At 48.3% G+C, this 27,365-nt stretch overlaps 1 protein-coding gene and 1 long non-coding RNA gene across 2 annotated transcripts in view; both read left to right on the forward strand.

The window, feature by feature from the left end:
- HCN2 (hyperpolarization activated cyclic nucleotide gated potassium and sodium channel 2) overlaps positions 1–16,412 on the forward strand; it is a 54,538-nt gene extending 38,126 nt beyond the window's left edge. The window contains exons 3-8 of the mRNA XM_080988828.1: positions 1,691–1,852; positions 3,572–3,790; positions 6,058–6,204; positions 7,086–7,326; positions 10,258–10,422; positions 13,635–16,412. Coding sequence (XP_080844954.1) covers positions 1,691–1,852; positions 3,572–3,790; positions 6,058–6,204; positions 7,086–7,326; positions 10,258–10,422; positions 13,635–14,635 — 1,935 coding nt within the window. The 3' untranslated portion in view covers positions 14,636–16,412. The remainder of the gene's footprint in view (positions 1–1,690; positions 1,853–3,571; positions 3,791–6,057; positions 6,205–7,085; positions 7,327–10,257; positions 10,423–13,634) is intronic.
- Positions 16,413–17,144: 732 nt separating this feature from the next.
- Positions 17,145–27,365, forward strand: part of LOC308467554 — a 302,202-nt gene continuing 291,981 nt past the window's right edge. Inside the window, exon 1 of the long non-coding RNA XR_013981210.1 lies at positions 17,145–19,420. This is a non-coding gene — a long non-coding RNA (uncharacterized lncRNA). The remainder of the gene's footprint in view (positions 19,421–27,365) is intronic.

Raw genomic sequence — 27,365 nt, forward strand, 5'->3', positions numbered from 1 at the left:
GGTACCACTGTATTTAGCTTTCTGTGTTTTTCTGTGTTGTTTTAATTTGCGTAAGCTGCTTCGAGCCCCAGTCTGAGGGGAGGGGGCGCAGGATATAAATATAATGATAACTTTAATAATTGTTCCTTTTGCTTTTGAGAGTGCAGCATCGAGAGGAGTCTGCAGACCCGTTTTCTGTTTTAAATTTAATGTAAAATAAAGAACGAAACGGAAAATCAATGGCCTGGCCAGCTTGTTCTGTTTTATACGAGTCTTTGTAGTGGCTCTTAAGACCATTTTAGTCTGGCGAGCTTTTCAAAGAAACAGAATGAAACTTCAGAACTTTAACAGTAATTGCACCTCCCTGTTTTCAATCTGCTGCGATATATATATATATATATATATATATATATATATATATATATATATCGCCCAGTTTAGTGTTATTTCTCTAGAACTGGCCTTTAATCTGTCTCGATTGAGATACTTGTCTTCCAAACTGGCTTGTCACAGAAATGTGGGGTGTAGATCATAGAATCGTAGATTCTTAGAGTTGGAAGGGACCCAGCGGTCATCTAGTCCAACCCCCTGTGATGCAGGAATCTTGGCTACAGCATTCCTGACAGATGCCCACCCAACCTCCGCTTAAAATTCCCCAAGGAAGGAGAGTCCGCCATCTCTTGTGGGAGTCTGTTCCACTGCCGAACAGCTCTTACTGTCAGAAAGTTTTTCCGACTGTTTAGTCGGAATCTCCTTTCTTGTCACTTGAAGCCACGGGTTCAAGTCCTCCCCTCTAGAGCAGGAGAAAATAAGCGTGCTCCCTCTTCCGTGTGACAGCCCTTCAGATATTTGAAGATGGCTCTCATATCTCCTCTTTTCCAAGATAAACATACCCAGCTCCTTCGACCGTTCCTCATCAGGCATGGTTTCCAGACCCTGGATCATCTCGGTCTCCCTCCTCTGCCCACCTTCCAGCTTGTCAACATCCTTCTTAAATTGTGGTGCCCAGAATTGGACACAGCATTCCAGGTGTGGTCAGTGTATTCCAGGCAGAATAGAGCGGGACTATGACTTCCCTGGGACACGGGTGGCGCTGTGGGTTAAACCACAGAGCCTAGGAATAGGTCAGCGGTTCGAATCCCCACGACGGGGTGAGCTCCCATTGTTCTGTACCAGCTCCTGCCAACCTAGCAGTTCGAAAGCACCTCAAAGTGCAAGTAGATAAATAGGTACCACTCCGGCGGGAAGGTAAACGGCGTTTCCGTGCGCTGCTCTGGTTCGCCAGAAGTGGCTTAGTCCTGCTGGCCACATGACCCGGAAGCTGTACGCCGGCTCCCTCGGCCAATAAAGCGAGATGAGTGCCGCAACCCCAGAGTCGGCCACGACTGGACCTAATGGTCAGGGGTCCCTTTACATTTACTTTATGACTTCCCTTGATCTGGACACTAGATTCCTGTTTGATGCAGCTTGCAATAGCATTAGCCTTTTTTGCTGCTGCATCACACGGCGGGCTCATGTTCATCTTGTGGTCCACCAAGACCCCTAGATCCTTTTCACATGTACTGCTAGCAAGCCAGGTGTCCCCCATCCTGGTTCTTCCTGCCTAAGTGCAGAACCTTACATTTGTCCCTGCTGAAATTCATTTTCTGAGTCTGGGCCCAGTTCTCCGGTCCATTACAGTCCTGAAATAATATATGCGTTTCCCTTTCAGATCTTCCACATGACCTACGACCTGGCCAGCGCCGTCATGAGGATCATCAACCTCATTGGAATGATGCTTCTTTTGTGTCACTGGGATGGCTGCCTTCAGTTCCTGGTTCCCATGCTCCAAGATTTCCCCAGCGACTGCTGGGTCTCCATCAATGGGATGGTGGTGAGTCCGGTTGCCTCGACATCTCCCCCCTCTTGGCTCTTGCTACCGGGAGCCAGCCTCAATAATAATAATAATAATAATAATAATAATAATAATAATAATAATTTATTATTTATACCCCACCCATCTGGCTGAGTTTCCCCAGCCACTCTGGGCGGCTCCCAATCAAGTGTTAAAAACAATACAGTGTTAAATATTAAAAACTTCCCTAAACAGGGCTGCCTTCAGATGTCTTTTAAAGAAAGGATAGCTGCTTATTTCCTTGACATCTGAAGGGAGGGCGTTCCACAGGGAGGGCGCCACTACCGAGAAGGCCCTCTGCCTGGTTCCCTGTAACCTCACTTCTCGCAGGGAGGGAACCGCCAGAAGGCCCTCGGTGCTGGACCTCAGTGTCCGGGCAGAACAATGGGGGTGGAGACGCTCCTTCAGGTATACTGGGCCGTTTAGGGCTTTAAAGGTCAGCACCAGCACTTTGAATTGTGCTCGGAAACGTACTGGGGCCAATGCAGATCTCTCAGGACCGGTGTTATGTGGTCCTGCTCCGTTACTTCCGGGTTGCCACGGAGCGCAACTCAAACACGCTCATCCCGAAGCACATTCGACCCGAGATATGACTGTACATAAATTTGGCACTGGTTGAGTTAGTACAGTGGACGCTCAGGTTGCGAACGTGATCCGTGTGGGATGCACATTCGCAACCCGCCTCCGTGCACGCGCGGGTTGCGATTCGACGCTTCTGTGCAAAGCTCGATTTAGCGCTTCTGCGCATGTGCGACTGTTGAAACCCGGAAGTAACCCGTTCCGGTACTTCCAGGTTTCGGCAGTGCGCAACCCGAAAAACCGCAACCTGAAGCGGCTGTAACCCGAGGTATGACTGTAATAGCGAAAACACAGACCTGTCAGACAGGAGGACTGGCTTGCGTTATGCCCAGGCTGCCTGCTTCCTCCTGTGTCTCAGTCTCAGTCAGTTTTATTGCTCATAGTCAAAGGCTGTCGCAATGTACACAGAATTATTTGGCAATTAAAAGAAAATATACTGAACTGATGAAAAAGACTTAAAACATTTATATTATCAAAACATTACGTACTCTAAACAGAGCTATAAAAGTGTACAAATCAAGACATTAAACAATAAAATTCGTAAGCTAAAATCATCACATGGTCACTAATGTTAAAAGCAATGTCAATTCATACAGTGTGCAATTTATAAAGAGTTTGGTGACAGAGATAGAGCATAGCCTGAGGTAGATAGATAGGATCAAATAAATTCATCTCCTTTACAGTTAATGGCTACCTTGGCTATATAATTTGCTCTAATTTTCCTAGCAGCAGTTGCATAAAGTGCTACACGCCAGGTCACATACTTATCTGTGTCTGCGAGGAGATATAAAATCATGTCCGAGGGGTTCTGGCCAGGGGACCTTGTCATTATAGGTCCTAAAAATCTTTTTCTTGCATCATTATATAAGGGACAGTGCAAGATATAATGCATAAGGTCCTTTACTTCAGCACATCCCCTGATGCAGACACGTTCGTTTTTTGGTATGCCTCTGTGTCTCCCATCTCTATAAGCCGAGCTTATTGTATTTAGTCGTAACTCTGCAAAAGCTTTCTGAAGTTGTGCAAAAGTCAATTCATTAAAATAAGTGTACATTCTCGGCCTTTTGGCTAAGATCAAGTGTAGCTTCCTCCTGTGACCTGCCTCTCTCTCTGTTCCAGAACGACTCCTGGAGCGAACTCTACTCTTTTGCCCTCTTCAAGTCAATGAGCCACATGTTGTGCATTGGTTACGGCCGCCAAGCCCCGGAGAGCATGACCGACATATGGCTGACAATGCTGAGCATGATCGTGGGAGCAACGTGCTATGCCATGTTCATTGGCCACGCCACAGCCCTCATCCAGTCTCTCGATTCCTCCCGGCGCCAGTATCAAGAGAAGGTATTTGTTGGGCAGGGAAGGCGAGGTTGCGCAAAGACGCCTGGTCCGTTGGGTGGCGTTTCCGCGGCTGAGACAGGGCAACCAGCGGCTCGGATCCCATTTAATAATAATAATAATAATAATTTATTATTTATACCCTGCCCATCTGGCTGGGTTTCCCCAGCCACTCTGGGCGGCTTCCAACAAAACACTAAAATACAATAACCTATTAAACACTAAAAGCTTCCCTAAACAGGGCTGCCTTCAGATGTCTTCTAAAAGTTTGGTAGTTCTTTTTCTCTTTGACATCTGGTGGGAGTGCGTTCCAGAGGGCGGGTGCCACTACCAAAAAGGCCCTCTGCCTGGTTCCCTGTAACTTGGCTTCTCGCAGGGAGGGAACTGCCAGAAGGCCCTCTGCGCTGGACCTCAGTGTCTGGGCTGAACGATGGAGGTGGAGACGCTCCTTCAGCGTCTTGTCCCAGCGTTTCCTTGTCCCAGGGAGAGCACGAGTGTGACAAACCTCATACGTTCCTGCTCTTTCGCATTTATTCCTACGGCGGTAGATTGCTCCTGAATGTGGAAGCTCCATCTAGCTGGGAAGAAGGAAAGCAGAAACAGAGCCCTGCGGTCATTTCCATTACAACCCCTCCTTTCTCCCACTGCCCTGAGACACAGCAGATATGATTTTATTTAATCTATCGATATGTATGTCAATATATAGGGAGCAATAAGGTCTCCTATTTACCGTATTTTTCGCTCTATAAGACGCACCAGACCACAAGACGCACCTAGTTTTTGGAGGAGGAAAACAAGAAAAAAAATATTCTGAATCTCAGAAGCCAGAGCAGCAAGAGGGATCGCTGCACAGTGAAATCAGCAATCCCTCTTGCTGTTCTGGCTTCTGGGATAGCTGCGCAGCCTGCATTCGCTCCATAAGACGCACACACATTTCCCCTTACTTTTTAGGAGGGGAAAAGGGAGTCTTATAGAGCAAAAAATGCGGTAATTTTTCCTTCAGAACCAAGAGTCTTTTAAGATCTCAATCTTCTTTTCTTTTGATCAGATTTTTTTGTTGAGATTTTCCCATAATAACAGTAAAATTGCAGCTGTGTGGGGGGGAGGGAAGAAGGAAAGAAAGGAACAATAGAAATAAAGGGAAGAAAGAGAGAGAAATGGAAAAATAAATGCAGCAATAAATGAAAAAATATTTCCACATGGTGTTTACGTGAAAGAACACAGGATTGCAGTATTAAAAACCTCCGACCCATGTGAACATCCATCTTCTCTGCTTTCTGTTAAAGAATAATTATTTTCAATTGGGGAATCTTTCCTTTCCTTTCCCTGTGAAAATCTTTAAAGGATAGACGACAGCTTGGTTTTAGAGCCGACGGCTGGAGGCTGTTTTGACCAGCCCTCTTCCTGTCTCCTGAAGCAAAAGGCTCTTTTTCTGACAACCTTGTTGGGTCCTCAGAGGCACCCCCACCACCAACCCCCCCCCCCCCGCTTTGACTGAGTGATCTCCGGATGCGACCGCTACCAGTCTTCTGACAGCCATGGCCTCGTGGGGTTGGCGATTGGTGCAAGATGCAGAAAGCAAAGAGAATTCACTCTTGCCAACGCCTTGGCATTCCTGCTAGGCAAATCTGTAGGGCAAATCTCACCTTCTTAGGCTTTTTAGGTCAAGTGGTTTTTCAGGCCGTGGTGAAGATCTCTGGCTTTCTATCTTTCACAAGAGAAGGCGGCTTATTAAGGAGGTTGCCGTCTCAAAGAAAGGACTATTTTGCCTGTTTTCTTTCCATCTATATGGGCTTTCCTGGCGTCCAATGATGCTGGTAGCTTCGATGACACTGTCCCACCATCTCGTCCTCTGTCGTCCCCTTCTCCTTGTGCCCTCCATCTTTCCCAACATCAGGGTCTTTTCCAGGGAGTCTTCTCTTCTCATGAGGTGGCCAAAGTCTTGGAGCCTCAGCTTCAGGATCTGTCCTTCCAGTGAGCACTCAGGGCTGATTTCCTTCAGAATGGAGAGGTTGGATCTTCTTGCAGTCCATGGGACTCTCAAGAGTCTCCTCCAGCACCATAATTCAAAAGCATCCATTCTTTGGCAATCAGCCTTCCTTATGGTCCAGCTCTCACTTCTGTACATCACTACTGGGGAAACCATAGCTTTAACTATACGATATATCTGCTTAGCTTAGCTTAACTTTGTGAAATCAGTCTACACATATCAATAAATGAAGGGTTCAAAATGCCTCCGCGCTCACTGCAGTTTCTCTCTCTTCTCCCCACAGTACAAGCAAGTCGAGCAGTATATGTCTTTCCACAAGCTTCCTGCCGACTTCCGACAGAAAATCCACGATTACTATGAGCACCGCTACCAAGGCAAGATGTTCGATGAGGACAGCATTCTTGAGGAACTGAACGAGCCTCTGAGAGAGGTAAGAGTTGTCTTTGGACCCCGGGGAAAAAGAGGCCAGCTTGTGAAATGGGTTATGGTTACGGTTTAAAGGCTGGCTTTTTAAACTGGGGTGGCGCTGTGGGTTAAACCACAGAGCCTAGGACTAGCTGATCAGAAGGTCGGCGGTTCGAATCCCCGCAATGACGGGGTGAGCTCCCATTGCTCGGTCCCCTGCTCCTGCCCACCTAGCAGTTCGAAAGCACGTCAAAGTGCAAGTAGATAAGTAGGTACCACTCCGGCGGGAAGGGGAAACAGCGTTTCTGTGCGCTGCTCTGGTTCGCCAGAAGCGGCCTAGTCCTGCTGGGCACATGACCCAGAAGCTGTACGCCGGCTCCCTTGGCCAATAAAGCGAGATGAGCACCGCAACCCCAGAGTCGTCCGCAACTGGACCTAACGGTCAGGGGTCCCTTTACCTTTACTAATAATTATAAATAGCAGAATGTAGGCACCCTATATATAGAAAGGAGCAAACCAGGGATATTTTAGGGAGCAGGCTAGCAGGCGGGCCCCATGACTTACATCACAGGAGCCTACACAAAGCAATGTTGCTGGATGTAGGATTTATTTTATTTGTTTTTTTATCTTATATTTTGGAAATGTACATCTTGTTGTTGTTTTTTCTTTTAATTTTTTTGGGGGGCCCCAAGAGAGTGGGGCCCAAAGCTATAGCTTGTTTAGCTTATAAATAGCAGAATGTAGGCAACCTATGAAAAGGGACGCGGGTGGTGCTGTGGGTTAAACCACAGAGCATAGGGCTTGCTGAACAGAAGGTTGGTGGTTTGAATCCCCGCGACTGGGTGAGCTCCCGTTGCTCGGTCCCTGCTCACCGCCCCCTGTTCCTTTTCCTGCCCTTCTCCCCAGGAGATTGTCAACTTCAACTGCCGCAAACTGGTGGCCTCCATGCCTCTCTTCGCCAACGCTGACCCCAACTTCGTCACCGCCATGTTGACGAAGCTCAAGTTTGAGGTCTTCCAGCCAGGCGACTACATCATCCGGGAGGGCACCATTGGCAAGAAGATGTATTTTATCCAGCACGGCGTGGTCAGTGTCCTCACCAAGGGCAACAAGGAGATGAAACTCTCAGACGGCTCCTATTTTGGAGGTGAGGCTCAGGGTCTAAAATATAGGGCATGGGGGGTTGTCATTTCCTCTCCCTAAATGTTGTTTAGTCGTTTAGTCGTGTCCGACTCTTCGTGACCCCCTGGACCAGAGCACGCCAGGCCCTCCTGTCTTCCACTGCCTCCCGCACTTTGGTCAAACTCATGCTGGTAGCTTTGAGAACACTGTCCCACCATCTCATCCTCTGTCGTCCCCTCCTCCTTGCGCCCTCCATCTTCCCCAACATCAGGGTCTTTTCCAGGGAGTCTTCTCTTCTCCTGAGGTGGCCAAAGTCTTGGAGCCTCAGCTTCAGGATCTGTCCTTCCAGTGAGCACTCAGGGCTGATTTCCTGAAGAATGGAGAGGTTTATTCTTCTTGCAGTCCATGGGACTCTCAAGAGTCTCCTCCAGCACCAGAATTCAAAAGCATCCATTCTTTGGCGATCAGCCTTCATTATGGTCCAGCTCTCACTTCCATATATCACTACTGGGAAAACCATAGCTTTAACTATATGCACCTTTGTTGGCAAGGTGATGTGTCTGCTTTTTAAGATGCTGTCTAGGTTTGCCATCGCCTTTCTCCCAAGGAACAGGCGTCTTTTAATTTCCTTAAATGAGGTCCCTATAAATAGCCCCAGGGAGAGAGGGGAAGGGATTCAAAGCTTGCTTCTCACCCTATGATTTTATTATTCCTTCTCCAGCATGCCAGCCATGAATGCAACTGCACTGAACCCTTGTTTTTTGTGGGGAGGGGGGTTGTTCCTAATCCCCCCCCTTGCAATTTGGCATTGACTACGTTGACAAGCACCCACAAAGGCCAAATCAAAGCTCCCTAGACTGTATCGTCCCATCCCCCCCCCCCCGGAAATGCAGATAGAGTCTCCATATCAGCATCGACATCCCAGCTCTCGTTTCCTGGGAAACAGCAGGGAAACCATGGCTTGCGAAAACGGTGTAAAATAAAAAAATAAAGCAGGAACTAAACATGGATGATATGGACAGGGAATTTGAACTTCACAACTCACCCCCCCCCCAAATACTATGACCAGTTCCTTCCTTGTCTCCACCCCCTTCTCATCCTGGGCAAGTGACTCACATTTAATGCCATAATGCCAGGGGGACAAATTAACTTCCTTCCGCAGGGCCTGTAAGACAGAGCTATTCCGCTTGGCTTTCCATCTGAACTTGGCCTGATCTTTTATTCCCCTTCATTCCCTCCCTCTCCCCTTTTTATGAAGATTACCCGCTCTGGGATCCCACAGCTAATTCTCCCCTGGTCTCCTCGCTGGCCCAAGTAGGACTAATTTAGCCAGCTAGCCCTGGTGATCATCTAATGTTTATTGGATGGATTTCCCCCCTAAATCGATTTTTACTTCTCAATTTATTCGGAATTTATTATTTGAAATAGGACTAATTTAGCCAGCTAGCCCTGGTGATCATCTAATGTTTATTGGACGGATTCCCCCCCCAAATTGATTTTTACTTCTCAATTTATTCGGAATTTATTTTTCGAAATTTATTCGAATTTATTTTTAATTCTGAATTTATTTTATACTGTATTTTATGCTGTTTTTGGTTGCGTCAATTAAGTGTTTTAAATTTGTTGTTAGCCGCCCTGAGCCCGGGAAGGGCAGGGTATAAATAAAAATGTATTATTATTATTATTTATTACCTTCTAGGCAGGGTAGATAAAAATCAATTATTTTTTTAAATTAAAAAAAATGGATCAAAAAATGTTAACCATTTCCTCCTGCATCTTTTATAATAATCTAAATCCATTGTATCCAAAATTCACCATTACACTACGAGCATCGTTCCACCCCTACTAACGATTCTAACTGCTTACGATGGTTTTTAAGATGAATTATAAATTTTCCACATTTAATAATAATAATAATAATAGAATGTGGAAAATTAAAATATTATTATTATATGTAATATAAATCTTTTGCCCTTTTACTAAAGATATAAATCTTTCCCCCTTTTATTAAAATATTATTATTATTATTATTATTACTACTACTACTACTTATACCCCACCCATCTGGCTGGGTTTCCCCAGCCACTCTGGGCAGCTCCTAACAGATTATCCAAAACACAATAAAACATCAAACATTAAAAACTTCCCTAAACAGGGCTGCCTTTGTATGCCTTCTAAAAGTCAGATAATTTTGGTTTTCCCGATTACTGATTCTTCTGGTCCTTTTTGCCATTTCGGCATAAATCCATCGACTTAATCTGCCATTCTGCGATTCCTGGACCTTTTCCAATTTTACAGTAAGTTTTTTGAGGTGATACGGTGTCATAGCTGTCAACCGTCTCTTATTTGGCGGGAAAGTCCTTTATCCCAGTGCCGCATCCCGCTGCTGTCCCTTATTGATGATGTCCCTTAAATTTCCCAGGTTTCAAAGGAAGCAGCTCCTCTCCCTCCCTCCCTGCCGGCCAGGGAGGAGGGAGGCTCCAACTGTGTTGCTTGGCTGCGTTGCTCCCCCAATAAGGAGTCTAAGAACGACTGGGGGGTGGAGCTTGCATGCCTTGTGCCAATCAAATCGGCCACATTGCCTGGGGACTCGCCTTTGCTCAGCGCTTCCCAGCGGAGAGGGGACGGTGGTTTTCCTTGCTGCATCCCCTTTGCCGGGTTGCTGCGCTGTGGGAACCACCGCTTGAGGCTTCGCTTGGCTGCTGGCTGGGCTTTCTGCCTTTGGCTCGGAGGGGCTCAGAAGTCGAACATACCTGTGCTTGGAAAATCCCTTATTTTGGCTGCTGATCCCTTATTTTCGAGGCTGCTGGTCCCTTATTTTCAAATCTGTAAGTTGACAGCTATGTACGGTGTGGTGGGGTTTTATTCCCTTGGTGGGGGTTGCGACCGAAATCCGTGTTGCCTGTGTGTGTTTGTGTGCTGGAAAAAAAAGCTTTTCCCCTATCTTGCCTTGCAGAAATCTGCTTGCTGACCAGAGGCCGGCGTACCGCCAGCGTCCGAGCAGACACGTACTGCCGCCTCTACTCCCTCTCGGTGGACAACTTCAACGAAGTCTTGGAGGAATATCCCATGATGAGACGAGCTTTCGAAACAGTCGCCATCGACCGCCTGGACCGCATAGGTATTTTGTGGGATCCCCCACCCCATGGGGGAAATTCTGCCCCATTCCTCGACTTCAGAAGGGATAGTAGAGCCTTGGCAGAGTACTAATAATTATAAATAGCAGAATGTAGGCACCCTGTATATAGAAAGGAGCAAACCGGTGATATTTTAGGGAGCTGGCGGGACCCATGACTTACATCCTAGGAGCCTGCACAAACATAGCTGTTAACTTTTCCCTTTTCTCTGAGGAATCCTATTCGGAATAAGGGAATTTCTCTTTAAAAAAGGGAAACGTTGACAGCTATGTACACAACACAAAACACTATTGCTGGATGTAGGTTTCATTTTGTTTGTTTTATCTTATATTTTGGAAATGTACCGTATTTTTTGCTCTATAAGACTCACCTTTTCCCTCCTAAAAAGTAAGGGGAAATGTGTGTGCGTCTTATGGAGTGAATGCAGGCTGCGCAGCTATCCCAGAAGCCAGAACAGCAAGAGGGATTGCTGCTTTCGCTGCGCAGCGATCCCTCTTGCTCTTCTGGCTTCTGAGATTCAGAATATTTTTTTTCTTGTTTTCCTCCTCCAAAAACTAGGCGCGTCTTGTGGTCTGGTGTGTCTTATAGAGCGAAAAATACGGTACATCCAGAGTTTTTTCCAAAGGGGCCGCTCTATTCTAGCATCTTGCCCTTGATCAGAATCAGAATTGTAGAGTCGGAAGGGACCCCGTGAGGCATCTAGTCCAGCCCCCTGCAATGCAGGAATCTTTCACCCAACCTGGGGCTCGAACCCACAACCTTGAGATTAAGGGTCATGCTCTGCCAACTGAGCTCTCCCAGCTTCACAGAGACTGAGCTGAAGGAATATTGGAAGAGCTTTGGTGGGTCAGGCCAGTGGCCGGCCACCCTTGTCCGGCAGCCTGACCAACCAGATCAGAAAAAGTCTCCACGATCTTCTTTGGCGATCACTGGTAGCCGAGTTTGTCTTCCATAAACACGGTTTTAACAGTCAGTCCGTAAGTGACTGTGGAGGCCAATTCTGGATCCCCACGTCCTTCCACAGTGGGGACATTGGTTTCCAGGTGGGAGTTGATCCCGGTGTGGATTTGCCAAGCATGCCTTCCTCTTAGCACGTTTCTCCCTTGCGTCTTGAGTTCGAGTGTCTTCAAAGCCCATGACATCTTTGGTAAAGGCTGTTCTCTAACTGGAGCGCTCGCAGGCCAGTGTTTCCCAGTTGTCGGTGTTTATACTACATTTTTAAAGATTTGCCTTGAGAGGGCCTTTAAACCTTGACCGTCAGCATGATGCTTTCCATTTTTAAGTTCGGAATACAGGAGCTGCTTTGGAAGACGAAAATCAGGGATCCGAACGACATGACCAATGAGAGACAATGGCTCTTAAAGTGAACCATTCACGGTGGGATCAGGTGTTAAACAGGATATTTAAAAGATGAAGAAGTAGGATTTGCGAGAAGCGAGGTGACAGGGAACCAGGCAGAGGGCCTTCTCGGTGGTGGTTCCTGCCCTGTGGAACGCCATCCCACCAGATGTCAAGGAAATAAACCACTATCTGACATTTAGAAGACACCTGAAGGCAGCCCTGTTTAGGGAAGTTTTTAATGTCTGATGTTTTATCGTGTTTTTAATATTCTGTTGGGAGCAGCCCAGAGTGGCTGGGGAGGCCTGGCCAGATGGATGGGGTACAAATAAAAAAATCAGTATTATTTTGTGTTATCGCCCCAACTCTATTCATTATTTTCATTGCCATGATCCTACACTTTGTCCAATCAAAGGATCCCATCAACGGCGTCTCCGAGAAATTGTACACAACCCTTGGGAAGACAGGTGAACTAATACCAGTGTACTGGAAGAAGCAACGATCACCGGTGTCAAAGCAGTGATTCTCCAACAACAACTTTGTTGGACTGGTCATGGTTTTCGGATGCCTGATTATCGACTTCCAAAGCAACACCTCTATTCCGAACTTTAAAATGGGAAGCATAACGCTGGTGGTCAACAAAAGAGGTTTAAAGACTGTCTCAAGGCAAATCTTAAAAAATGTAGTATAAACACCGGCAACTGGGAAACACTGGACTGCAAGCACTTCAACGTCAATGATAATTGACTTCGAAGTTAAATCCTTCGAAGACAGAGGTCCTTTGGCTGGGTCGGGATGATATGGGATTGGGGGGGCAACTCCCATCTCTTGTGGGGGCGCAATTAGTGCCAGCGCCGTCCATTAAGAGTTTGGGTATAATCTTTGACACCTCCCTTTCCATGGAGGCGCAGATTGTAGCTATAACAAAGGCGGCATTTTTTAATCTCCGCCAAGCTAAGCAGTTGGCTCCCTACCTCTCTCACCCTGACCTAGCCACTGTGATCCACGCGACGGTCACCTCCAGACTGGATTATTGTAACTCGCTCTACGCGGGGCTGCCCTTGAGACTTACCCAGAAACTTTAGCGGGTGCAGAATGCCGCAGCGAGACTCCTTACAGGGTCCTCGCTGCGAGATCACATTCACCCGGTGCTATACCAGCTGGCCACATGACCCGGAAGTGTCTCCGGACAGCGCTGGCCCCCGGCCTCTTAAGTGAGATGGGCGCACAACCCTAGAGTCGGACACGACTGGCCCGTACGGGCAGGGATACCTTTACCTTTACCTTTATACCAGCTGCACTGGCTCCCGGTGGAGTACAGGATCAGGTTTAAGGTGCTGGTTTTAACCTTCAAAGCCCTATATGGCCTAGAACCCTTGTACCTACGGGACCGCCTCTCCTGGTATGTCCCACAGAGGGATCTACGATCTTCAAACAAAAACATCTTGGCGGTCCCAGGCCACAGAGAGGTTAGGCTGGCCTCAACCAGAGCCAGGGCCTTTTCGGCTGTGGCCCCGATCTGGTGGAACGCTCTGTCACAAGAGACTAGGGCCCTGCAGGACTTGACATCTTTCCGCAGGGCCTGCAAGACAGAGCTGTTCCACCAGGCCTTTGGCCAGGGCACAGCCTGACTCCCTCCTTTGGCGATCTTCACAGAACTCTAGCCCAATGGTTGCCATCAATTTGATTTGAATTAATTTTATAATGAAATGATTTTAGAATGTTGTATTATTTTATTGTTGTTAGCCGCCTTGAGCCTGGCTTCGGCTGGGGAGAGCGGGATATAAATAAAAATTTGTTGTTGTTGTTGTTATGCTATAATGTTGACCCTCTCTCCTTTGCCCCCTCTCCCCGCCAGGCAAGAAGAACTCCATCCTGCTGCACAAAGTCCAGCACGACCTCAACTCGGGCGTCTTCAACAACCAGGAGAACGAGATCATACAAGAGATCGTCCGCTACGACCGTGAGATGGTGCAACAGGCAGAACTCCATCATCACGCGGCCATGTTTGCCCCAGCGCCCCAGCCCCAGGTGACGTCGGCCATCGCCACGCTCCAGCAGGCCGTGGCCATGAGTTTCTGCCCGCAGATGGCCAGCCCGTTGGTGGGGCCCCTGGGACTGGGCTCCCCGCGCATGGTGCGCCGGCTGCAGTACCAAGGCGCCGTCCCAGGGCCCTTTGCCATCTCGCCAGCCCTGCTGCAACAACACCAGCAGCTCAACCTGCAGCAGCAACAACAGCAGCAGCAACAGCAGCAGCAACAACAACACGGCGCGCCGCAGCCACCACAGCGTCCGCCGCAGCAGCAGCCTCCCGCCCCCTTCCCCGCCGTGGCGCCCAGGCCGCCCGTCCAAAGCCCCCTGGCCAGCCGGACGTTCCCCTATGGCGGCGCCAAAGGCCAGTCGGGCTCCCAGCTCTCGCTGACTCAGCAGAAGGCGCCCGGCTCGCCGCAGCGGCTAGCGGCGCACAAAAGCACGCAGGCGCTCCCCACCAGCAGCCTGAGCCAGGAGACGCGCCCGCTCTCGGCCTCGCAGCCGTCGCTGCCACACGGCGTCTCTCAGACCATGGGCCAAAGTCCGCCGCCGTCCGCCGGCGAGTCCTCTTCCTCCATTGCGGCGGGGCAAGGCCAAGGGGCGTCCCCGGCCTCCTCTTCCCCCTCGCCGGCCCCCTCCGCCCAGAGCCCTGGAGGTACGCCCCGGGGGGCTGCGCCTCCGCCCCGCGGGGGCCTGCCCCACCCGGTGCCCGTGGGCTCCCCTACGCCGCCACCGCCGCCGCCGGACTCGGGCGGCACCCGCAAGGACTCTGCCATTAGCACGCCCGACACGGACCCAGCAAAATCCAGGCTTCCTTCCAACTTGTGACCTTTGACCCAAGCGGCTGGTGGCACCGCGGCGGCCGCGGGGTGAGGGCGGCACCCCCAACCCGGCTGGCGGCAGGGTGGCACTTTAATGCCCATCGCGGCGGCGGCTTTTCTCTCTTGCGGACCGCTTCCTTTTGCTGCACAAAACTGGTGGCAAGGGGAAAGGGGGGCAGGCCAGATCTTTTGGGGGGGGCGAGGGTCGTCGCCCGGTGCCCGCCGCAACGCCCGGTGCCCGCCGGGCAGCTTACGAAGCCTGCTTGCGGGGAAAGCGGGGCAGGAACCCCCATGGCTCGTACAGAAGCTGGGCAAAGTTTAGGGGGGAGCCTTGTTCCTCTCCATGGAAAAGGGGGTGTTGGTATTTATGTGTGTGTTGAGAGAGAGAGAGATTAAGAGAGCCAGCTGCCCCCCCCGTCACCCATTGCTCCTGACCAAAGTTTGGCTCCCGGTGACCCCATCTCCTCTCCATCCCACCTCGCCCTGCTGTGACTGCACCACCGAAAGCCATATCTAGACTTACCGCGCAACTTTAACCCAATATGTGTAAGATATATACATGCATAAATACATATATATCTCCAACAGTTAATATCAATTATAGGTATCTATACGATAACAGACCACATGCGCAGAGCCTTATGCAAATTCGCTCCACGGAGAACCCCAGAAGGAAGGGGATTTGCGGGGGGGGGGGGCAGTTAGGAAAAAGTGGTGTCGTTGGAAAGAGGGGATTTGCGGCGGGGCCCCACACTTTGCCAGCAGTCGAACCCTCCGCCTCCTGTGAAAACGTGGTTTTCCTGTCTTTGCATGCCTGCTGAAAGGCTTTATTTTTTTGCGGGGGGGGGGGCGTATTAAATGCCGGGTGCAACATTTGAGGAAATGGCGGGCCGGTTCTCTGGAAGTCCCCAATCCGTGGAGAAGGATTTGCGTGTTTTTGCCTGTCTGCTATTCTGCCCCCCACCCAAACTATCTGCTCTAGTGCCTTCTGTTGCAAGCCTGTCGTTAGCAGCTTACGGAACTCACTGCCACAAGGTTTCGGGCAAATTCAGGGAGGGCAGTTCTAGCGACAACCTTTCCCCCCCGTTTGTCTCCTTGCGTGTGTGTTGGCGGCATTTGCGAGTTTTGCGGCCCTTTGGAGCGTCGCAGAAAAATTCATTGCTGAAGGCAGTATATCACTGGCTGCTTCCTACTGGTGTTGGGAGTCGGGATACTGGTCTTGATGGTCTGGTGATCTGTTCCTGTTGGGCTCAACTTAGCTTCTTAGTGTTCCTTCCATGTGGCTTATTTTACTTTACTTACTTAACTGCAAAAGTTAAAACAGAGCATCCACATTCAGAGCCAGTCTACCTGACAGTGGTGATCAGTGGAAACGCAATTGCATGGGGTGTTTGTGTGTGTGGGGGGGATTTGGAGGCTCTCTGTGTGTGCCCCCTCAGAGACCCCCAATTCCCGTCAGCCCCCCCCCAAACAGCCAGCGTAACCAATGGTTTAAAACAAATGCATTTCACAGAACATATACAGTGGTACTTTGGTTCTCAAACTTAATCTGTTTCGGAGGTCCGTTCCAAAACCAAAGCGTTCCAAAACCAAGGCGCGCTTTCCCATAGGAAGTAATTAGAAACGGATTAATCCGTTCCAGACTTTTAAAAACAACCCCTAAAACGGCAATGTAACATGGATTTTACTATCGAACGAGACCATGGATCCATAAAATGAAAGCAATAAGCAATGTACTGCTGTCACACAATCAATCAATCAGTAGCTGAACTGGGTTCCACGCAGTCACAAAAAAAGAGCCGCAAAAACAGAAATGCAAAATAAATAGCAAAAACCACTGTGTAACACTCAAATCGGAAGCGTAACACTCAAAACCGAGCACGTTTGGCTTCCGGAAAAAGTTCGCAAACCGGAACACTTACTTCCGGGTTTGCAGTGTTTGGGTTCCAAGTTGTTTGAGTACCAAGGCGTTTGAGAACCAAGGTACCGCTGTACGCCTTTAGGTGCCAGGCAAAAAGGTTCCTCTTCAACGGTGCCTTGGGGTGATTGACGTCCTATGCCCTTTAAAATCCGTTGTGGAAGAAGGGATTATTGCTTTTCTTCTTGTTTTCGCCATCTATTTTGCATTTTTCATATTGCAATTTTACGTTGTCAACTGCCTTGAGATCTATGGCTATCGGGCAGTATGCAAATTTTAATAATAATAATAATAATAATAATAATAATAATAGTCCCCGCCAGTCTCCTCCAAGATACCGCATTGTACCAAATATTTGTCCTCCTTGGAGCATTGAAATAAATGTGACTCGCAGGCATTCATCTCTCTCTCTATATATATATTAATTAGTTTTTTAATATATCATTTTTCAACAGTCATTCAACACAGGTCACACCTTATCCAGTTTTTCTGGACTTCCATCAACCCCATCTGAAAATTTTCCAATTTTTTCACTTAATTTACATTTCTTAATTTCACTATTGCTTTTCATTATCTTATCTCTTGACTCTCTCATCATAGCTATTACAATATTTCATATACTCCTCCTTGCAAAACTTCTTGCAGTCCTACTAGCGTAATCTGTTGATTACAGTTGCTTTTCAAATAGCTGGCATGTTTATTCCAGTCTTCTGAGAATCTCTGGTCCCTTCATCTCAATGGGTCTCCTCTGAGTAGGACTTGGTTGAAGGCAACCCATCTATATCTTTTATATATAGATCTATATCTATATCTATATCTTCTTCCTATAAGCAGAAGGCAAGGCAGGGTTTGAAAATCTGCCAATATACTGTATTTTTCTCTCTATAAGACGCACCAGACCACAAGACGCACCTAGTTTTTGGAAGACGAAAACAAGGAAAAAAATATTCTGAATCTCAGAAGCCAGAACAGCAAGAGGGATCGCTGCGCAGTGAAAGCAGCAATCCCTCTTGCTGTTCTGGCTTCTGGGATAGCTGTGCAGCCTGCATTCGCTCCATAAGACGCACACACATTTCCCCTTACTTTTTAGGAGGTGAAAAGTGAGTCTTATAGAGCAAAAAATACGGTATTCAGAGCCTCCTTGGCTGCTGGTGACTGGCTGCTCTGTGGGTGGTGAAATGAATTCTCCAGCGGAAATGAGTTATCATCTTCAAGAGAGCGAGGCTTGGAGTCTCTATTCCCATCCTCCCTCTGTTCCTCTTTTTTAAAAAAGCAAAACTCAAGCTGTAAAGTATTTCCCTTCCTTTCTCTGAATGCAATATGGTCCTTTCACATGCACCCACGAGCATCTGTGCTTCCTCCTTTAAAAAATGGCAATAAATCTATCCAGCGAAACGGGCCACAGATGGAAATAAGAAACTCCTTGGGAGGGAGCAATAGGGAAACGGCTGTGTTTCACTCCCAGGGAATCTCTTCGGCAGACTTCCGGGGGATGTCGGCAGTCCTTGTTCTACATAGATGGAGAATGAGAGGATTTGTGCAAAGATTTGCTGATCAGAAGGTCAGCGGTTCGAATCCCTGCGATGGACGGGGTGAGCTCCCGTTGCTCGGTCCCAGCTCCTGCCAACCTAGCAGTTCGAAAGCACGTCAAAGTGCAAGTAGATAAATAGGTACCGCTCCGGCGGGAAGGTAAACGGCATTTCCGTGCACTGTTCTGGTTCGCCAGAAGCGGCTTAGTCATGCTGGCCACATGACCCGGAAGCTGTACGCCGGCTCCCTCGGCCAATAAAGCGAGATGAGCACCACAACCCCAGAGTCGTCTGCGACTGGACCTAATGGTCAGGGGTCCCTTTACCTTTACCTTAATGGCTGGCAGTCCCTGCTCAGCACCTCTGGATCAGGGACTGTTGAGCAGTAATAATAATATTAATAATAATTTATTATTTGCAACCCGCCCATCTGGCCGGGTTTCCCAAGCCACTCTGGGCGGCTCCCAACAGAACATTAAAAACACGATAAAAGAGTAAAGATTAAAAACTTCCCTAAACAGGGCTCCCTTCAGATGTCTTCTAAAAGTCAAATAGTTGTTTATTTCCTTGACATCTGATGGGAGGGCACCACCACCAAGAAGGCCCTCTGCCTGGTTCCCTGTAACCTCACTTCTCCCAGGGAGGGAACTGCCAGAAGGCCCTCAGAGCTGGACCTCAGTGTCCGGGCTGAACGATGGAGGTGGAGACGCTCCTTCAGGGATACTGGGCTGTTTAGGGCTTTCAAGGTCAGCACCGACACTTTGAATTGTGCTCGGAAACGCAATGGGAGCCAAGGTAGGTCTTTCAGGACCGGTGTTATATGGTCTCAGCAGCCACTCCCAGTCACCAGTCTAGCTGCCGCATTCTGGATTAGTTGTAATATAATAATAATAATTGATTATTAGTACCCCGCCCATCTGGCTTGGTTTCCCCAGCCACTCAGGGTGGCTTCCAACAAAGATTAAAAATAGATTAAAATGTCACACATTAAAAACTTCCCTAAAAAGGACTGCTTCAGGTGTCTTCTAAAAGTCGGATACAGTGGTGCCTCGCAAGACGAAATTAATCCGTTCCGCGAGTCTCTTCGTCTTGCGGTTTTTTCGTCTTGTGAAGCACGGCTATTAGCGGCTTAGCGGCTATTAGCGGCTTAGCGGCTATTAGCGGCTTAGCGGCTATTAACGGCTTAGCGGCTTTAAGAAAAAGGAAACAAACTCGCAAGAACTCGCAAGACGTTTCGTCTTGCGAAGCAAGCCCATAGGGAAATTCGTCTTGCGGAACGACTCAAAAAACGGAAAACTCTTTCGTCTTGCGTGTTTTTCGTCTTGCGAGGCATTCGTCTTGCGAGGTACCACTGTAGTTGTTTATTTCCTTGACATCTGATGGGAGGGCGTTCCACAGGGAGGGCGCCACCACTGAGAAGGCCCTCTGCCTGGTTCCCTGTAACTTCACTTCTCGCAATGAGGGAACTGCCAGAAGGCCCTCGGAGCTGGACCTCAGTGTCCGGGCTGAATGATGGGGATGGAGACACTCCTTGAGGTATACTGGGCTGTTTAGGGCTTTAATGGTCAGCAGCAACACTTTGAATTGTGCTCGGAAACGTCCTGGGAGCCAATGTAGGTCATTCAGGACCGGTGTTATACGATTAATGGCCGGTGTCTGGATGATTGGCAGCAGACTGGCAGGGGTTTTTGCCGTGTGCCAATTTGCTTAATGGTTCCCCTTCTGACAATAAAAATAAAAATGACATTAGCACCCTTCGTCAGTAGTAGCTTTGCACTTTTAAAGGGGTCCCTCCCCCCTGTTTACTATAATAGACTGCTTGCTATTAAACAGAAATAAAAGGGTTTGCAATTTTAAAAAATCTCAGAACTCTGAAACATCTGTTAAAACAAGATTGACCCAAAGAATAATGGGAACTGTAGTTTTTTCTATGGGAGCTGAAAGCCTAGGTTAGAGATTCCCATATTCGTCTCGCAGAGCTACAATTCACCGAGTTCGCCGGGAAGAGAAATTTATGGTGAAACCACTCTACAGATTGTAGCTCTATGAGGGAATAAGGTATAGCCGAAGAACTCTCAGCATCCTTAAGAAACTACAGCTCCCAGAATCCTTTGGGGGAAGCCATGGCTGTTTTAAAGCGGTGTGATACTGCTTTAAAATGTGCAGTGCAGACAGGTGTGCCCAAATTACAAGGAAGTTGGTGAACAAGGCTGGTGGGATCTGTTGCTCTTGAAATGTTGAGACTCCGGCAAGTGAAAACGCTACCTGGATTAAGGTAAATTCAGCAGTATAACACACAATAGAGAGATATTATTGGGTGGAGAAGGGAAACTAAATTCAATGATTTTTGTTTGTTTGTTTGTTTTGTTCTTAGAACATGCAGAAATTATGGGGAAATTTAAAGAACTGTGGAAGGGGAAGGAGGGAAGTCAATGAATGTATGACTGCAACGGTGGATATTTAATGATGGAAATGTCAATTTGAATTTTTAAAATCAAAATTAGTTTTATATGAGCAATGGTCAGGGAGGGAGGGAGTCCAGCAGCTGGCTGATTATATATATATATCACCTGAAGGAACTTTACAGCATTGCTCTTGAGGTTGCTACAAGAAGCAGGAGTTCTTCCCTGCTCCTTAATAATATTGGCCTCTGCACCTGTAGCCTCTAAAATGGAGGATTTCCACCTGGGTGCTCTGCTGGGGAAGGAACAGGTCAGTGAGAAGTTTTTTTGCAATTAAATCTTAATAGCTCCCTTTGCCAGTTTGTGAAACTGGTTACAGTTTAAAGGCTGGCTTTTTAAACTGTTTTAATGCCGGCAATGAAACCAGCCAGCCCTTTTTTGAGAGACAATGGACTCATGAGTAGCCCCATTGCAACCGGTGGGTTGCATTGCAGTTGAATTGTAACAAAAGCAATGCATTAGTTGTGTGTGCGCGTGCCTTTGTTTCGATGGATCTTCTCGTGAGTAAGGCTAATGTCGGCTTGCAGCCCGGTGAGTAAGATTTAGCTGGATAGGATATCCCGATTTGTGGAAGGCTCGGTCAATAATAGAATCCTTGATGGGTTTTTCGGTAATGTGAAAAGTCAATTTATGGAGCCGTGAAACACATTTTTATTCTCCCCCGCCCCCCGGATTGTGATAGAAATTTGATTTATTCTTTTTGGGATTTGACCCCCCTCCCACCCCCAATTGCTTTGTTTTCGTTACATCAGGGCCGGATTTAGGTTTGATGAGGCCCTCAGCTCCTGAAGGTAATGGGGCCCTTTATATGTCCAGCTGTCCTTTGCCAACAAAAAATTGCTGCTGTTTTTTGTGTTGAATATATGCTATATGGTTATTGATGGACCTCATAGGTATCTCAAGCCACTTGCACATGTGGCCATGCAACCAGTCCATGCAGAATGTAGGCACCCTATATATAGAAAGGAGCAAACCAGGGATATTTTAGGGAGCAGGCTAGCAGGCGGGGCCCATGACTTACATCCTAGGAGCCTATACAACACAAAACACTGTTGCTGTATGTAAAGGTAAAAGTAGAGGTAAAGGGACTGCTGACTGTTAAGTCCAGTCGTGGCCAACTCTGGGGTTGCGGCGCTCATCTCGCTTTACTGGCCGAGGGAGCCGGCGTACAGCTTCCGGGTCATGTGGCCAGCAGGACTAAGCCGCTTCTGGCGAACCAGAGCAGCGCACGGAAACGCCGTTTACCTTCCCGCCGGAGTGGTACCTATTTATCTACTTGCACTTGGACGTGCTTTCGAACTGCTAGGTGGGCAGGAGCAGGGACCGAGCAACGGGAGCTCACCCCGTCATTGCAGGGATTCGAACGGTCGACCTTCCGATCGGCAAGTCCTAGGCTCTGTGGTTTAACCCACAGCGCCACCCACGTCCCTATGCAGAATGTAGGCACCCTATATATAGAAAGGAGCAAAGCAGTGATATTTTAGGGAGCAGGCTACAGGCGGGGCCCATGACTTACATCTGAGGAGCCTACACAACACAAAACACTGTTGCTGGATGTAGGTTTTATTTTATTTGTTTTGTAACTTACATTTTGGAAATGTACATCCTGTTTTTTTTTGTCCTTTATATTTTTTGGGGGCCCCCAAGAGAGCGGGGCCCTAAACTGTAGCTTGTTTAGCTTATACGTTAATCTGGCAACGCATTACATTATAGACATTCTTATGATGTCTGGGGTCGGTTTTTCACGAAGTGCGCGCTACACAAGAGCTAAATCAGTCAACCAACCAACCGGCGGGTTGCAAAAAAATGGGGTGCATGCATGCGTTGGGAATTTGGGCATGAATTGCAGATTGTTTTGAGCACTGCGTCAGATTTTGCATGGGGTTAGGAGGTCCAACGGCACCTTCTCCATCCCTCCTTCTTGCCTGCAGTATGTGGGGGAGGATAACAGATCTCCAAAACAGACTCACAAGGCTGCCTGCCACCTTCCACGGCTAGCTGGGCCCTCTTCCTTGCTCTCATGTCGTAACAAACCAGCCTCGGGTTTTGTGCCTCTCCCTCTGCCAGCCTCTTGTGAGAGGTGTTGTGGTGTGCATGTCTGTACGTCAACCTGTCGTTTCGTCCCTTGTCTTCGGAATTGTGTGTTTGCTCGCATGTTTGAATTCCTGGTGGAGCCACAGCCGCTGGGGGCAGCGTCGCTTAGTGCTTAGAGCAGGCATGTCCAGAGTCCATTTTGGGGGCCTAATCCGGCCCGGCGGTTGATTTAATATGGGGGCCCCGTGGCAGCATGTGTCCTGGGGTAAAATCCTAAAATCTCCCCCCAAAATTGCAAAAAACCCACAACTTCAATCCTAAAAAAAGGTCAATAACTTCGGCCGGCCCTCACGCATGTTCACTTCATCAAATCTGGCCCTCTTTGGAAAAAAATTGGGCGCCCCTGGCTTAGAACATCTGCATTTCATACAGAATGTCCCAGGTTTGATCCCCTGCTGTGCTTTTTAAACATCTGGAGGGCACTAGGTTGGGGAAGTCTCATCCCATCATCCTCATTTGACCTCCATCAAACAAGATGGCAGTTCAGCCCTATAGATTCTGGTACCCTCTTGGTTATTCTGGGTTATTTTCTGCCGTCAACCTCAGTCTGGCCTGATCATCCTGGCTCCTGAGAATTTTGCTGGGGGCTGCTGCCTGCCTCTTGAAGACTAGAAACTTGATTTCAGCGAGAAACGATTCCCACCGTGGTGAATCCTGGGTACCAGAGATTTGCGGCCTGGATTTGTGGCAATTGCGTTGAGCCATCAAACGGTCGTTGGGGTGTTTCCGCGATCAATTTATAATTTTGCGAGGGGGAGAGAGAGGAAAGGTATGTGTGGCTTAGAAGCCTTTGTGCACAAAATTTGGAACAGTTCCCTTGTGCGATTGAAGGGTTGCATCTACACACAGCTATAAAAAACACCGCTCTGTTTTAAAGCTCACGATGGGAAATTTCGTAGAATTCTGATTCAGATCTACAGCGCCCTCTGGTGTCGCAGTGTTATAACGCATTTATAACATTTTATTTTTACTAGCGTAGCTGGGTCCCGAGTTGGAAAGTCGCAAGGCAGCTGGAGCAATGGGGAGAAAGGGGGGGGGTGATGTCTGGGTTTTGTGCTGAGGGGGGAAATCCTGACCCCTCCCCGCTGTTTTGGTTGCGAAGGATTTGACACGCCTTACATTCCCTAGGTGACGATGAGAACTAGAAAACTGACCCTTTGCAACAAAACCGCAATCTTTTGCGAGGAGATATAGGAAGGTGTGCCTTTGTGTGTGTAGTTTAAAGGCCTCTGGTCTGCTAAGATGATTTGCATTCTGGAAAATAAAAGTTCCATGCAAGATGATCGACTCCCCCTTTGGGCAAATATAGGGCTTCCCCCCTCAGCTGTGTGAATAATAAATAATAATAATAATTTTATTTATACCCCGCCCCTCCCGGTTCAGAAAACCAGACTCAGGGCGGCTAACAACAAATTTAAAACACTTAATTGATGCAACAAAAAACAGCATAAAATACAGTATAAAACTTGAATAACAATAAATTCAGAATTCAAAAATCAATTTAGGGGGAAAATCCATCCAATAAACATTAGACGATCACCAGGGCTAGCTGGCTAAATTAGTCCTGTTTGGGCCAGCGAGGAGACCAGGGGAGAATTAGCTGTGGGATCCCAGAGCGGGTAATCTTCATAAAAGGGGAGAGGGAGGGAAGGAAGGGGAATAAAAGATCAGGCCAAGTTCAGATGGAAAGCCAAGCGGAATAGCTCTGTCTTACAGGCCCTGCGGAAGGAAGTTAATTTGTCCCCCTGGCATTATGGCATTAAATGTGAGTCACTTGCCCAGGATGAGAAGGGGGTGGAGACAAGGAAGGAACTGGTCATAGTATTTTTTTGCGGGGGGGGTGAGTTGTGAAGTCCAAATTCCCTGTCCATATCATCCATGTTTAGTTCCTGCTTTATTTCTTTATTTTACAACGTTTTTGCAAGCCATGGTTTCCCTGCTCTTTTCCAGGAAACGAGAGCTGGGATGTCGATGCTGAAATGGAGACTCTGTCTGCATTTCGGGGGGGGGGGATGGGACGATACAGTCTAGGGAGCTTTGATTTGGCCTTTGGGGGTGCTTGTCAACGTAAAGATAAAAGGTAAAGGGACCCCTGACCATTAGGTCCAGTCGTGGCCGACTCTGGGGTTGCGGCGCTCATCTCGCTTTATTGGCCGAGGGAGCCGGCGTACAGCTTCCGGGTCATGTGGCCAGCAGGACTAAGCCGCTTCTGGCGAACCAGAGCAGTGCACGGAAACGCCGTTTACCTTCCCGCTGGAGCGATACCTATTTATCTACTTGCACTTTGACGTGCTTTCGAACTGCTAGGTTCGCAGGAGCAGGGACCGAGCAACGGGAGCTTACCGCGGCGCGGGGATTTGAACCGCCAACCTTCTGATCGGCAAGTCCTAGGCTCTGTGGTTTAACCCACAGTGCTACCCATGTCCCGAAAAGCAGGATAGGACAGAGAAAATAGGGGATGGCGAAGAGGGTTAAGTATGAGGCGGCGAACAGGGTCAAGCTCTGCCTCTCCCTTGCAGCTTCTCTGCTTCAAACTGTCGCTTTGAAATTAGAGCCGTACTGTAAATGTTGGCAGATAAAACGCGCTTTCAGCTTCCCATTGTTGATTTTCAGAGACCTGGAAGGGGGAGAGCTAGGGGAAAAAATCTAAAAGGCACCCTCAATATCGTCTCCAAAAGGCAGCATGGCTTTGGAAATTACGGGGAACCTGGAGCCCTTGGTTTTAGGCAAATAAGATTTTGCGAATCTATAGAATCAGCAAGACTTACAGCAGTGGGAAGTGGCCAAAAACCAAAAACTGTTTTTTGGGAGACTTTATCTACACTGTTGTAGAACGGCACCTTACTTACACAGGAAACCTGGACGGGTCTCTGTCCTCAAGGACCTTGCAATCAGAGGACAGTGTGCAAACGTTGTCCCGCAAATCAGTTACAGTTGAGAATGAGCTCCCCCCCTTTTTCTAAAGGGGTGGTTATAAGTTTCTTAAAAAGCAATCTGAGCGTGTGTGTGTTTGCGTGTTTGCAAGGCCCTAAGTCCCCTCGCAAAGGTGGAAGGCCGCTTGAATCACCTGCGGCTCTTCCTTGCGAGTAATCCATCTTTAGGATGGAATTTCTCCCAGGACTGGCCTTGGAACCTCACGGGGGGAGATCGCTTTCCGCTCTCCCCTCCCCGCGAATCTCAGTTTCCGACCCTTGAAATCTTCGCTTCCCCACGAATACCTTTCCCGTCCCGTCCATGGTCTCGGTGTCGGGAAGTCGCGCCGCCTTGACCATCTCCTCCGCGGGACCGCTTCCGAATCGCGAGGCGGTCCGGCTCGCCTCTCGTTCCGCGGCGAGCAAACCGGCCGCTCGTCTTCCACTTCCTGGCGAGCCAACGTCCTTTTTCGCGAGGGGAGAGTCTGCACCTCTCCGCAACAGCGTCTCTCGCCAAAAACCACGCGCCTTTTGATGTTGAATGTACAACTGGTTTTTAACTGATCATGGCTTTGCTGACCAAATGTCCGATTGGCGGAGGCAAGTGGGGTTTCTCTCGTTATTTTGCTAATTCAGAAGTGGCTGCTTTCTGTCCCGTGGACAAAACAAAAAAGTCTTACCTGTTCATCCAGACCCATCCTGTGTAATAAAACATGGCAGATCCAAAGTCCTCCTTTTCCGTCCACCTGCGTTGTTCTTCTGTCCTTCACCTCTTCCAAATTCACATTTATTGAATTTACGAAGTGTATATGATGGTGGGGAGACAGGAGCGGGGTCTTCCTCTGGTGGGGGGGGGGGGGGCGTGTGTCGAATTTCAGGACTGGGCCAATCCAGATTTGAAGGAGAATTGGCTGCCTATACGATTCGGATTTGCACCACTTTGCTTCAACAGTTTTATTCGATCACTGTATTTTTCGCTCTATAAGACGCACCAGACCACAAGACGCACCTAGTTTTTGGAGGAGGAAAACAAGAAAAACAATATTCTGAATCTCAGAAGCCAGAACAGCAAGAGGGATCGCTGCGCAGTGAAAGCAGCAATCCCTCTTGCTGTTCTGGCTTCTGGGATAGCTGCGCAGCCTGCATTCGCTCCATAAGACGCACACACATTCCCCCTTACTTTTTAGGAGGGAAAAAGTGAATCGTATAGAGCAAAAAATATGGTATTTCTGGTATTTCAACGCCGCCTGTTCCCCTAAGGTGGGGGCTCTTCGACGCTGAATTTTGTGCTCACAATGAACCTGTGAGGTGGGCCAGGGCTGAGAGAGAGATGGTGGCACCCCCCCAACAAAAAAACAAAAAATTCATTTCAGTGACTGAGTGGGGATTTGAACCCTGATCTCCCAGGCGCTGGTCAGCACACTAAACATTATACCACACGGGCTCTCATTTCCTGGGGAGATCTGGGTGGCATATAAAAGACCACCCCCCCGGCCGCCCTATGACCACTGAGAAGCTTACCCAGCTTCTGAGAAAAAGGGTATTGTTGTAAACAAAAATCTGCCCTTTTTCCCTTATGGGGTATCCAAGAGCCCATATGGAGTCCTTACATAGGTTCCCTATTGGTAGGAGAAAATAACGGAGGCCAACCAGAGAATATTGAGAAGCAAAGCAGCTAGTAAGCCTGATCTTTATTGATCTGTTGCAACAGGGTCCTCACTCACCACACGGAGGAGGGAGGAGGAACCCCGAACAAAAGTGTGCCTGCCCTTATATAGACATTTTTAATTCCCTCCCTGGAGTCCAAGACCACTCCCAGATT

The sequence above is a fragment of the Podarcis pityusensis genome, assembly GCF_964106645.2.
Source record: "Podarcis pityusensis genome assembly, chromosome: 18".
Lineage (NCBI taxonomy): Eukaryota > Metazoa > Chordata > Lepidosauria > Squamata > Lacertidae > Podarcis > Podarcis pityusensis.